Source organism: Bos taurus, chromosome 4 (genome assembly GCF_002263795.3).
Source record: "Bos taurus isolate L1 Dominette 01449 registration number 42190680 breed Hereford chromosome 4, ARS-UCD2.0, whole genome shotgun sequence".
In the NCBI taxonomy this organism is placed as follows: Eukaryota; Metazoa; Chordata; class Mammalia; order Artiodactyla; family Bovidae; genus Bos; species Bos taurus.
In genome coordinates this window covers 74,983,964-74,998,088 of record NC_037331.1, presented here as the reverse complement: position 1 = coordinate 74,998,088, position 14,125 = coordinate 74,983,964, and the positions used below count along the sequence as shown (strand labels likewise).

Sequence of the window (14,125 nt, the reverse complement as noted above, 5' to 3'; positions counted from 1 at the left end):
GCTTCTCTGGTGGGTCATATAGTAAAGAATCCGCCTGCAACGTGGGAGACCTGAGTTTGATCCCAGGGTTGGGAAGATCTGTTGGAGAAGTGAACAGCTACCCACTCCAGTATTCTGGCCTGGAGAATTCCATGGACAGAGGAGCCTGGCAGGCTACAGTCAATGGAGTCACAAAGAGTCAGACACGACTGGACTTTTTATATTCAGGTTCAGCACCCACTCTGATTAAACACCTGGGAAGTCCCATTAGAGGCTGACCTACACTAGGGGCTTCCTCCTACAGGTACTAGATTAGGGCCTTTGTATCAACATCAAAAATGTAGCAGTACCTATGATCAATACCACATGTCATTATTAAATTCTTAAAATCTCTGAATACAATTTTCAAGTCTCTGGGCAGAAATCAAACTATATTCCTGAAGGAAAAATATACAGTAAGTTTGTAAGTGAATCCACTCATTCATACATAATCCCCTTCAAACTCCCAGATAAACACACACAGAGGCATATTCAGACATGCACACACACTCATCCACACTTCCACACACCCTGTGGGGCACTTCTGTCTAACACCACAAACACTTGCCTCACTGAGGCTTATCAAGTTTATACTTTTATTATACTCTGAATAGAGGTGATATTTAAAGAGCAGAGAAAATGACTATACAAAGGATTTATAGAACATTCATTTACATACTGGATATATTCTTTACAATATAAGAAAAGTAAAAATATCCACTACTAGGTAAGGCAGAGAAGGAGACACAATGAGGTCTCTGATGCCAAGAATACACACAGAGACCCTTAAATGCGGTGTGACTTAACACGTTTACAGGTTAACACTGGAGGAATACAGCATAGGTTAATGAGCAGGTTAACAGGCTCTGGCTATGAGGCTATGATGCTAGTGGGGTGCAGTCCTCATGCACAATCCAGCACAGTACGCCTGTGCCCATGGGCACCCCAGATGCCTGGGGATGTTGCTTCCCTGCCTGCCCAGAGCCAGTGTGGGTGGTGGGGCTGCCCAAGGTCTGAGCACAAAATTCACGGACTTGTCTTGTTCCATTTTATACATATGTAACACACTCTTGTACCAGCTCCTCAGAAACCAGGAAACTCGATTCCTTTCATTCCTTACTCCAGAGGGAGCCGGTTGCTGAGAGGAAACTTCCTTGACCACTGAGAGAAAAAGGCTCAGCTGCCAGTCAGTTTAAAAACCAAATGTCAGGGCTTGTATGATCTGGACAAGGACAGCCACGGGTGGGAGAAGGTCCCTCTGTGACTGGGGCAGTTGATGCTACTAAGTCCGGAACCCCTCGTGAGCCCTTTCTTCCTCTGTCAGAAGGATAAGGGACCTCGCCCGCAGTCTCTGGGTCAAACTTGTGGACCAGCATCTCAGGAGGAGGCCCCTTTGGGAGCCAGCACAAACCTCTGCTCCTCTTCGCTGAGTTCTGCTGTGAATGAAAAACTGAAATGCTAGATGCCCCCACCCCAGCGACCAAGGCATCAGGCCTCTGGGAGACACCAGCACACTCTTGGCCATGCCGCCACATGTCAGAGAAGAGGGTCCACAACGATCAAGGCAAACATTTGGCACAGAAACGAGGCACTTGTGTTGGTGCATCAATAGGAGCTAAACAGTGGACTCACCCACCTGCTTTCACACACACACACAAACAGTGCCCACTGGATTCGGTGGATCCCACCTCTGCTGTCGCTAACTGTCTCTGCCCCACTTTAGAAACAAAGACTCCACAGAGCACATTTTCAAACACTAGTGTGATGACTGCCGTGGTGATTCCTGGTGTTTGAAGAGCTGGTGCTTTATTTGGGAAGCGGAGGAGATGGACAGTTCTTTGGGGATGCAGAGCCACGGCGTGAACGTCTGGGGCGATGGGAAGGAGACGAGGGCTTTATGACGATGTTGCCCAGCTCTGTCTCTTGCTCTGGGGAGCCTGCAAGACCACTGGCTTCTCCCAAACCTCTGACCACTGACAGATGCAGGTGGACAGACCTCTACTTAGCAACATGCACATCAGCATAAACAGCATGCCTGATTTGGTGTCTAAGATGATGCAGAAGAGCTGGGAACCAGTGTAGAACACCTCCCCTTGCTCAGGTGCCAGAACACATGGATCCCAGTGGGAGACAACAGGCGGGTGGAGACAGATGAGCACTCCCGCAGGTCAACAGTTCTGGGGTGGTGAGCTTTCCCAGGCCCCATGCGATACAGAGCAAGCCTGAGTCTCAAACTAATCATGTCCCACCTCTCAAGGCCTTCCTCCCCAGAAAGGCTGTATCTGCAGCCAGGAAACTACACGTGGATGGTCAAGTCTACACGTGGATGGTCAAGTGTTCGGAAGGCTGCTTGTGGGAACCAAATATGGATGATCAAGCATTTGGAAGGCTGCTTGAGGCAAAGCCAGTTTTGGCAGCCGCCCTCAGGCAATGACAGCTGAGAGCATGGCCAAAAGAGTCCATACTGCACTCCTGGTACATCTGACCGGGAGTAGATGCTAGTCTTAGAACCCTGACCTTGGCAGACGGCAGCATGTAGACACCAGTACAGCATAACAAAGGCAAACTGTTATCATAAATAACTTGGCAAAAGTAAAATATAAATTATATGGAAATGGGGCTTTTCTCCTATCTTCTCACTTTTCCCTCTCATGGCCCAGTGCACCATTCAGACCTGGTATGTGAGCGGAGGTGGGGAGCTGTCCCCACGCTCGGGCTCTGGCCTCACCGTGACCAATGTGACCTTTCTTGTCCTCGCCGCCCATCACATCGTCCCTCGCCCACGATGCCATAGTGCTCCAGGAGGGCCTGACCTGCACGAACCTTCAATCAACATGCATCCCCTTCTCAGGTTAATCAATATCTCCACTGTGGGAGGACAGAGGTCCTGGCGTGTCCACTGGCCAGGAGCGCTCTGACATGGCAGTTACGAGGCACTCAGGGCCACGGGGAGCAGGCTGGGCTCCCCTCCTTCCCATAAACACCAGAGTGTGAGGAACAGGGGTCCCCACGTCTCCTTGAATGGTTCCTTCCCGAGCGGGGACTGGATGGGCGCACCTGATGTCCAACATCCTCTGCCCAGAAATGCATCCATGAGCTGTGCCCCTCAACTGAGACCATAGGCGGCAAGGTTGTTTGTTCTCATGTTTGAAAAGTCGGAGGAGCCCCTTTCCCTCCTGGTGCTGGACTACCAGGGTCACGTCGGCCCCTCTGGAGTCTCTGGGCTGTGAGGGCTCAGATCTTCTTAGGGGAGCCGATCATGACCTTTGACACGAAGTTGACAATGGCGCTGGCCGGCTGCTCGGGGTCATGCTCTGCAAACAGGTGGCACACGTTGTCCGTGGCACTGCCCTGCTTCCGGGCCACAAATCCAAAGACTCTGCAACAGGAAAGGTGGGTTAGCATGCCAGCCGAGGCCCATCCCTCCCACAGGGTGCACGCCTCTGCTTCTTCCCTCACCATCGTCGACTCTAAACACCACCTCTCCAAAATCTTGGGGCGATATCCCCTGCCAGACACCTGCCCGTACATCCCCTCCATGCCGGCAGGGAAGATGCTGTGCCCAGACTTCGCAGGGGAGGAACCCGAGGAGCAGGGCTGGGGAGGGCCGGCCATGAGACTGGGACCTGAACTGAAGACTTGGGTCTAGCCTGGCTGGAACCCTCCAGATCTGTCAGCTCCTGGGCACCAGTCCCGAGTCTCTGGGGAGGACCCTTGCTCCACCACAGGAGCTGCCTGTTCCCTCCTCACACCATCAGAGCAGACGGGCGCAGACAGGCACATGCCTGCAGATGCCAGCACCCCAGCCTCGGTTCCTGGGGTTGGGGTGCTCTGCCTAGATGCCCACACTCCCAGCCACTGGGGCTGGAGGATGGGGGTGCTAAAAACACACCAGGGGCTCCCTGCCCAGGCCACATGTGTGCAGGAGAGGAAACCATTTAAAAGAACAGCACAATCTATTTTTTCTGAATAAGCTTTCATGAGCCCCAAACAACACAATAACTACCATTATCCAAACCCAAATCCCTGGATTATCCCTTATTTAAGGTCCTTCTTCTCTTTCTCAGAGAAATGAAGGATGTTTTTATCTGAGCTGAGTGGTTTCCACCCCATGGGAGGGACAGGCCAATGGCACTCAAGTGACCCTCCGGGGCAGCAAAGCCCACGTATGGGGAGCGCATTTGGTCCTAAGAGCCAGAGCTGAGGTGGCCTGGGGTAATGCCCCTTCTGGAGGGCTGGGGAGGCCTCCTAGCACTTTATTAGATGCCAAGACAAAGCTATAAACTCAAAATTGGAATCCCAGGAGAGGGCTCCTGCAGTGAGACATTTGCAGTCATCAAATTTAGGTGACATGGAGATGGCCACCTGTGGGGGTGTAGACAGCTCTGGGGGATCTGAGGTTACACGGGCAGCAGGGCTGGGGGCTCCCTCTGGTCTGGGAAGCACTGACGCCTATTGCACCCACACGGCCCTCCCTAACACACCAACCCCCTCCTCAACCGCCGGAAACGCCATGCAATCTGCTTCATGCTATTTATACCCTAGTTTATGGGTCAAATGGAAGTGTTGCTCATTCAGAGAAGAGCAAACAGAAAAGTTAACCCTTGGCAGGCCCCTTCTGCATAAAAAGAACACTTGCATTTTTGTTTAAAGCCAAACCCAAACCCATAAGCATTATTTCTCATCTTCCTCTTTGGAGATCTGGAGTGGAGTGAGTGTCAACTGAGAGAGGACACAGGCCGGCTGGCAACGTACCTCGAGCAAGGGCCGTCTGTGACCCACCTTGCAAATCAGAACAAGAGAAGAGTCATGTTAATTTCTTTAGTAACTTAAAAAGCCAAGGAAGCACATGCATCACTTAGTAGGGATACGGGCATCTTACTTTCTGTCCTGTGGGTCCAGCGCACAGAAGATCACGCTGCTCACGGGGTAGTGTCTCCGGAAGAAGAGCCTGCAGGGACACGGGGGAGCACAAGCCCGTCACTGGGGTCTTGCAGTGACAGTGCTGCCCTAGGAGGGCCCTCCATGAGGAGGTTTAGTGGGGGCAGAAGTCTATTTTATGCTTTTACTGGTCATCTGGAGAGAAGAGTAGAGTGTACATTTGTTAGAAATCAGCAGACATATGAAGCTGGGCGCTTGGGAAGGAGCAAGTCTTGGGGTGAAGGCAAGCACCGTGAAGAGCAAAATGGAGAAACTGCATCAAACTGAGTGAGTCCTGGCCTTCCTGCCTTCATCCCAGGAAGCCACGAACTATCTACAGCTTTAGATGATTGCCTGTGAAAACGCCTTCAGTATAACCCAACATTCTCCTGCGAGAGGAGCCCAGTCACCCCCATAAGGGATCTAACGGCCTGCTGTAAACCATGCACATTAAATTCACTGGGAGGTGCTGCTAACGCCAGGCCAGTACAGTTGCTGGGGGAACCATCAGAGGACCCCTCTGTACTGGTTCCAGCCCCTGTCACTCGTCCTTTGCTTCATGGCCAGCCCTGTGTGCCCCACGCCAGCTGGACAAGTGCCCCCTCCTCCTGAGGGAGGTGGTGTCCCCAGAGGCCAGCATAAGGGAAAGGGATGGGTGGAGCCAGGCACCTTTCCTTGGGGATGCTGAAGACACAGCCCCCTTTATCCAGCATCAGCTGTACAGGCATGTTCCGTCTGGCAAAAAGAAAGCTCCTGAGTGCTGTGGGCGCAGCCCATCCCCAGGGTTTTGTAAGCACACGGGGAAACCAGAGGTACACAAAGAGCACACCGGTAGCAGAAGAAAATAGAGGCTGCAAAGGAAGGAGCCGTGCTGTCCCGCCTGACCCTGTGTCCACGCTTCGGCCGAGCCAGGCTCGCAGCTTGTGTCTATTTCATTCGAGTCACAAACATTCCGAGCAGCTACCTCGGTGCAGCTTGAAAAGTGAGGGAACTGAGTGCAAAGCATGCGGGGCCTGCTGCGTGGACCACTAGGGTCAAGAGGGGAGCGAGGACCCAATTTGAGCGGTAGAACCCACACCCCACCCCACACTCCCCACCTATTTTATCCTGAGAGCAGTGGTTCAGAGCCCCTCCCAAGCCCGGGACTAGCTCTGGAACAGGGGCCACGCTGGGAAGAGCTCCTCGGGCACTGGTGTTGGCGCTGCCCTTCCAGCTGGTGTGGGGACTGGTAGCTGCCTACCCCTCGAAGCTCCTGCCACCACTCTGCTTTTTAGGGCAGTTGATCGGGCTCCTTCATTAACTACAGCAGGCCGTTTCCATTGCAAATAAAAAACTGCCTCCTAAATGCCTTTCATCCTGAGGTCAAAGGCTCTGCCATTGTTCTGTCCAGGCACCTAACCCTGCTCTGTGCTCCGGCTGGAGCTCCACAAGTGCCCCCCCTCTCCCTGAACCTCCGCTCCCTTGGAACCCACTCAGCGACAGCTTGGCGGGAAGTCCCTGGAAATTGAAACAGCATCTACTGCCTAGATGTTCAAATGTTGCTAACTAAGATACAGTACTATACAGTATCTAAATAATAGTTAATAATTATTGACATAAATTATTCTTTTATATTATACATTATATTTTATATATTATATATATAATATATATGTTAAGTTAATTAACATTAACTTAATACTGAAATAATATCTAACAAGGTCATACTCTTACCTGAAACAGGATAATAGTTATAACTTCTGTCATAACTGTTAGAAGTAATGACACTAAAGCAAAGATGAGTAGAGTCTATCATAGTCACGGAGAGTTTTTACAGAAATGACTTAGAAGATTTTTGCATTTGCAGATTACACACACACTGTGTGTGTATCTAAGAGATACTCAAAGATCTATATATCTTTTTAAAATTTTTACTGATTCTTTAAAAAAACAGCATGTGGGCCAAATGTTAATAGTTTATATATGTCTCTGGGGACATACCGAACATCAGGACAAAGCACAGACTGACCAGATCATTGATTCGTTCCTGAACCGCAAAGCTCTGCCTGGTGACCACCACACATCCAGGGGCTTGAGCAGAGCTGGTAGGATGTCTAACCCCAGGTGAGGCCAGAAGCCTTGCCCGCCCACCCCGGCAGCCTGGCCGCTGGGCACACTCACTTCCTCTGGTTGTCCGTCAGGGTGATGCCCTGGGCCGACACCTTGAAGTGCACGACTGTGGACAAGGGAGGTGGCTCCTGGACTAGGGTCATGCTCAGGGCCTTCTGGATGGCTTGGTGGCCCGTGAGGGACTCCATCTCCACGGAGTTCAGGTACCACACATTGCAGGCTGGAAGACACAGGGGGAAGCGGCGTTAATGCGTCTGCCAGACTCAAGGGCCCTGGGGCTTACGAATGACGTGCATAAATTCATGGCCAGGTGCATCTGGGGCAAGTGCCCTTTATTTCTAATTCCAAAGGTGTAGACAGCAAGTGACTCAGAGACACACACACACCCAGCACTGGAGTCAAGGAGACTTCGCCCACTGGTCAGGATGTGTTTCCACCTCTGCTGAGTTATTCATACCTGGCATCCCTGGGGGGATGAGGGGACTGGAGGCACCTCCTCAGTCTCAGTGTAGGCCTGGGTGGGACGAGAGCCCAACCACACCTGCAGTTAAGGAAACATCCCGAGAGGGGAGTGTGCAGTCTGGACCCTGACTATCCACCCTGCAAGGAGTTCTAAAAGCACACGCATCCAGAAAGAGCTGCTGAGAACAAATGACTTGCAGTGACTCAGAATACAGTTCTGTCCCAGGCAAAGAGCTGGGACAGCCTGTCCCATCCCCACACTGCAGGGGGCTGGGGGCTTGTCCATTGCCATCACCCCTTGGAGAGGCAAAGAGCTGATTGTGAATGCGGCTTTGTAAACAGCCTGAAGGCCTTTTGAGCCTAGCTCCCTGCATAAGTCAATGGGTTGTTGTGACCATGGGACATTCAGACTCTGCCTCAAGTTCAGTTGTGTAGGAGCCATGACCTCTCCTGGCCACTCCCCAAGGATGTGATCCCCCCAGGAACAGAGCCGCTCTCATTCCCCAGTCTGCCAGATGCAGCTCTGAGAGTGAGTAGGGGTATCTTCACTCCATCTCTAAAGGCCTCTAGATATTCACTAAACAGAAGTGAAAGTGCTTTCCTGTGACTGGATCGATCAACCAGGCTGTGTCCCCACCCAGGCTGTCTTCCTTTGGGAGAGTCTCCCTGGAGGCCTGGCCACGAACTGGCTCCGCTTCCACCCCAACTTCTGAGACTGAGCAGCAGTCACACCTGTTGGCAGGTGCGCTGCCACATGACCACGCAGGTGGGTTAAGAAGAACAGAAATAAAGTACAGTGTCCCTGGTGTCAAGACGCAGGGCACACCCACAAGAACCCTGTGGCCTGTCCACAGCCCTCTTAAGCTGGGGTCGCTAGGACTGCGTCTTATGCTGCAAAAATGGCCTGGCCTGAAACTAATAAGCAATTACAGCAAGGCTGCAGGATATAAGGTGAATATACAAGTTAGTCACTTCCCTAACAACAAGAGGAATTTGGAATTAAAAACACAATCCCAATTTATATTAGCACCCCCAAAATGAAATAGGTGTAAGTCTAATAAAATATTGTATGTACAAGATCTATATGAGGAAAACTATAAAACTCCCACTGATAAAATCAAAGAACTAAACTAAATATTCCACATTCATGAATGGGAAAACTCAATATATAATTAAGATGTCAGTTCTTCCCAACGTGATCTGTAGAGGCAATGAAATCCCCATCTAAATTGTAGCAACTTACTCTGTGGGTATGAACAAACCTACTCTAAAGTTTATATGGAGAATAAAAGACCCGGGGAAGTCAATACAATATTGAAGGAGAAGAACCAAACGAGAGGACTGATATATTAATACCTGACTTTAAGGCTTACTATAAAATGTCAGTAATCAAGACAGTGTGGTATTGGTGAAATAATAAGACAAACAGATGAATAGAGGAATGAATAGAGTCCAGAAATAGATCCACATAAATACAGTCAGTCGACCTTTGACAAAGGAACAGAGGAGATGCAATGTAGCAAAGACAGTCTTTTCCCACAAATGGTGCTGGAACAACTGGACATCCACATGCAAAAACAATCAATCTAGACACAGACCTTAAACCTTAAACCCACCAGAAAAATTAACTCAAAACAGAACAGATGTAAATGTAAAACGTAAACTATAAAACTCTTATAAGACAGGAGAAACTGCTGAGATGACTTTGGTGATAACTTTCTAGGTACAAAAGACAGGATCCATGAAAAGAAGTATTGATAAACTGGGCTTCATTAAAATAAAAAACTTATCTTATGCTCTGAGACACACTGTCAAGAGGATGAGAAGACAAGCTGCCTCCTAGGAGAAAGTATTTGCAAAAGACAAATCTCACAAAGAACCAAAATATACAAAGAACTCTTAAAATTCAGCAATAAGAAAACAAATAACCCTATTGAAAAATGAACAAACAACTTTAACAGACACCTTACCAAAGAAGATATGAAGACGGCAGACAAGTACATGAACGATGCTCCACGTCATATGTCATTGGGAAGATGCAAATTTAAATGACAATGAGATACCACTAACCACCTATTTTGAATGACCAAACTCCAGGACACTGACAACACCAACTGCTGGGAGGGTGTGGAGCAGGAGGGAGTCTCATGCATTGCTGTGGGAATGCAAAATGGTGCAGCCACTCGAGAAGACAGTTTGGTGGTTTCTCACAAAATGAACATACTCTTACCATATGATCCAGCAACTGTGCTCCTTGATACTTATCCAAAGGAGTTGACAATTACATCCACATGAAAACCTGCATGTGGATGTTTATAGCAGTTTTATTCACAATTACCAAAATATATAAGCATTCAAGATGTCCTTCAGTGGGTGAATGGATAAAGTGTGGTATATCCAGACAATGGAATATTATTCAGCACTAAAAGGAAACAGCTCTCAGGCCCTAAAAGGACATGGAGGAATCTTAAATGCATAATACCAAGTGAAAGAATCCAATCTGAAAAGGCTCCACATACTGTATGATTCTAATCATATGACACTCTGGAAAAGTGAAACCACAGAGACAATAAAAGGATTGGTTTGCCAGGATTTGGGAGGAGGGATGAGCAGGTGGAGCACAGAGGATGTTTAGGGCAGTGAAACTATTCTGTGTGATACTACAATGGTGGATACATGTCATTAAACATTTGTCCAAATCCACGGGCTTCCCAGGTGGCGCTACTGGGAAAGAACCCATCTGCCAACGCAGACATAAGAGACTCAAGTTCGATCCCTGGGTCCGGAAGATCCCCTGGAGGAGGGCATGACAACCCACTCCAGTATTCTTGCCTGGGAAATCTCCATTGACAGAGGAGCCTGGCGGGCTAGAGTCCATGGGGTCTCAAGGAGTAGGACACGAATGAAGCAACTTAGCATGCACGCATAGAATGTACACCAGGAGTGAACAGTAATGTAAACTATGGACTCCGGGTGACTGAGATGGGTCAGTGTAGGTTCATCAGCTCTAACAAATGCCCCACCTGATGGAGGATGTTGTTAATTGAGAGGCTGTGCATGTGTGTGGGGACAGGGGGTATAAGAGAAACCTCTGCAGCACCCTCTATGAACCCAAAACTGTGCTAAAAAATAAAATATATTAATAAGAAAAGAGTGCCCCCAGTAGCTTGCTGTCTGGTGGTCGGTGTCACCCTGGGTCAAACTGTGGACTCATTGATCACTTTACTATATATCTGCTGGAGGGACACGTTACCCACAGTCTATCTGACCATGTCCCCAAATGAAACACAGGTTGTGACATTTATACCACTGAATTTGGTCTTGTTCAGCCCGTGGAGTCCTGGCCCTGCCGCCAGGACACTTGCCCCACCACCCCCAGCCCAGCCCTGTGGTGGCTTGTACAGAAGGAAGCCTCCCCTGACACAGCAAGGAAAGGAACCCAGCCTGCAGGCAAGAAAGGAATCCCACCTCTGCCCAGGAGCCAGTAGGAGAGGAAAACACATCGAGGACTGACCTGCCCCTTGCTTCAGCAGCTCGGCCGCAGAGTTGGCCGCTGTTTGCTGAGGATTTTCGGCTATTTCCTCCAATGGATCTGTAGGAAGAAGGAACAAGAAAATGCATGACAATGTGGATGCTCATGACTGCATGCCGGAGGGTGACAGGCAGGCTCTGCAGAGCTGGGCCTTCCTCCTGGCAACAACAGCTGCACCCAGAGAAGCCATCATCACACTTCAAGCAAAATCTGGGATGGCACAGGCCAGAAAATTACCCTTCTCATCTATGAATTAATTTATATGAACAATTACATTTTGAAACGTAAGTCACATCTACCTATATTTTAAATTAATCATCTTTCTGGAACATAATGCAATTATGTGAACTTGAGATGGCCTAGGAAAGCAGGGATATGTCTGATCATATGCTGTGGGTGCTATTTTTAAAAATTCTTTTCCCATGGATAGTTTGAAACAAACACAAAGGTAAACAGAATAGTTCATCTAGCACCCAAAGTCAACAATATCAACATTTTTCTGATTTTGTAGAATTACAAAAATGAAATGTGAATGACCTTGCAAGGTCTCTGAGTCCAAGCATTTTATACTTCTGAGCTATAGAATCTTTGCTCCACAGAAGCTTTTCACAAAGCCATGATATAAAGATATGAGTGGAGGCTGTAGAGGCAGTGGGCCACCTCTTACCTGACCTGGCCACCTCTTCTTACCTGACCTGACCTATTCAGGGTTTACCCACAGACATGTGATGGAAAGGAAGTTTTGTTCTGATTTTTCTCACTGAATCTCTATGGATTCCAACACCTTGTGAATGACCCCACACAGAGAGCCAGAGCAGCCCTGAGGCCCCGGCAGCGTACCTCTATCCGGAATGAGCAGTTTGCAGGGCAAAGCCAGGGGCGTAATGGAATGCTGACACACCAAAGCCGTCAGGCTCCCTGTGAATGGATGAACAGCAAACAGGAGTGAGCACAGCCCTAAATACTGCATTGCTCAGTTAATTCATCTACTGAAAGGAGGCTGCTGTAAAGCATGTCACCTTATATTTTTAGCAACCTACATACTCAATAACTGGGAATTTGTGCAAAGCTTCAATGAAGCAGCAAGTCCAGCAGACAGCAAAGGGGCAGGTAATAGGAACTACAGATGATTCTCACCAAAGATACGCCATTGCCAATTTATAAAAAACAAGTCACACAGTCTGCTGATTCTGAGACCGCCCTCACCGGCACCACCAAATCGTCTCTGTAGGGTGATGCTTTGGCTTGCTCAGGCTCTGCCTGTGAGTGCATGCCATCTTTTGGACACGCCTGCAGGGTCAAAAAATATCTCTTCTCACAGGGAATCTGTGCTTTCCTTGTGCCTGGTGGACTCTCAACCTTGTCCATACTTCTCTGCTTGCCTGAATAGACCATACCTAACGGAACCTGCATTTCCAATCCTAGCATGGTGCATTTTATTTGCCTAGTTTTAAGAATGCTTTTAAGAACAATTTCATATCCAGTTTATTTTAGAAATGATAATTGAGGGATCTAAAAATGGGGATGAAAAGCAGATGCTCTGAGTGAAGCCCCAGCAGAGTGATGGACCAAGCAGAGGGAGCTCATGCTCATGGGTTCAGACACCATGTCAGGCGCTCAGCCACTTACCGAAATATGGTTCATTGGAGCACCCTTTCAACCGCACTCCTTTTGGGGTACACTCAATCAAAAAATGCCGAACAAGTTCATTGGCCAAATCTCCAGCTGAGGGGAGAGATTTAAAACAAAGAGAAGAGCATTTTTAAAAATGAGAGCATGGGAGGATGAGAGCACGAAGGAGAATCTGGCCCCTGCAACAGGTAGGCTGCAAACAACCACTCCAGAAATAGCAGCTGGATTGCAGGACAGTGTCTGAGCACTGCCTGGATGGGCAGCTAGAACTCCCTCCAGTGACCACGGCTGGAGGTGGAGGAATCCTTGGGAAAGAGCTTCAAACATTCTGCAGAATTCCCAGTTATGGGAATGAGCAGCTAAGAACTGAGAACATGTACCTCCAGTTCCTTCACCTCCTAAGACAAGAGCTTAGAAGGACCCAGACACAGCATGATGGCCAAGAATGAATCACTGGAAAGAGCTGGAAGGGTGCCAGTCTTCTGAGTAAGATTTAGCCAGGAGTCAGGTACCAAGCCCCTCCTGAAAGCAAGCCCTCTAATCATATTGCTACTACACTGTGTTCATGCCAGCCCACGAGCCCAGAAAGAAAGTGCATCCTGAAAAACCACAGAATGGCAAACTGTCTGGTGGTGGAAAAGTACTAATAACAAACAGAATAAAAAGAAGTCACTGCTGTGCTAATGAATCCCACAGACCTTCATGCTGTGCTGTGTCTCTCCCACCTCCTTCAGCACCCTCCCTGAGAATGTGTCTCCATGGCAACAGGTTTCCATGGGAATGTGTCTGCTGTAACTTCTAACATTTCTGATGGCCAGGTCTGCTAGAGGCAGGTTTGGGCCCCACACCTGGCCCACAGCAGGTTCCCTAATGATGCTTATTATAAACAACAGTGACAAATATCAACATCAGTGTCAGCATTTCGCAAGGGCAGTATAGCTGGTAGGAAAGGAAATGATCAGATTCCATAAAAGGCAGTACTGAATAAAAACGGGGAAAAGAACATTTTGCCATTCAGCTGTGGGAGGAAAATGATCCATGGCTTCTAAACTGAAGGAAGACCCAGAGTGTGGTCTGGATGCCAGTGGTGAGAAGTGACTCAGTGGGAAACCAGCTGTGTAGGGGTTTGAAGAACAGCCCCCGCCACACGTCTGTCGCTGTTCTGTCTCTGGGGTACCAGGGGTGGCTGGTGACTTGCTGGGCTTTTTCCTGGTTTAGTCAACTCTCCTCTCAGATCTGTCCTTACACTGTGAAATCCAAATACCAGATCCAAGGGCTGGTTGAAGACTTGGCAGCCAGATAAAACTTCACCAAGAGGACACCAGCAACGCTGCATGTCCAGAAATCTGCTATTCTAAAATCCTCTATTTTGTTGCCTTCGCCTGAAGACTGAGTCAATATTGACCTTAGAGGCAGGATGCACACCTGGAGGTTAAGAATTATACACCACCG

General features: G+C 48.8%; 1 protein-coding gene across 10 annotated transcripts in view; it reads right to left on the bottom strand.

The window, feature by feature from the left end:
• Positions 1 to 597: 597 nt before the first annotated feature.
• Positions 598 to 14,125, bottom strand: part of TNS3 (tensin 3) — a 222,564-nt gene continuing 209,036 nt past the window's right edge. For all 10 annotated transcript variants that reach the window (XM_005205612.5, XM_024991105.2, XM_059885917.1 and 7 more), the window contains 7 exons: positions 12,671 to 12,766; positions 11,882 to 11,959; positions 11,024 to 11,101; positions 7,099 to 7,267; positions 4,901 to 4,969; positions 4,774 to 4,800; positions 598 to 3,397 (listed from right to left, as the gene is read on the bottom strand). In XM_005205612.5, the coding sequence (XP_005205669.2) occupies positions 3,253 to 3,397; positions 4,774 to 4,800; positions 4,901 to 4,969; positions 7,099 to 7,267; positions 11,024 to 11,101; positions 11,882 to 11,959; positions 12,671 to 12,766 (662 nt within the window). In that variant the 3' untranslated portion in view covers positions 598 to 3,252. The remainder of the gene's footprint in view (positions 3,398 to 4,773; positions 4,801 to 4,900; positions 4,970 to 7,098; positions 7,268 to 11,023; positions 11,102 to 11,881; positions 11,960 to 12,670; positions 12,767 to 14,125) is intronic.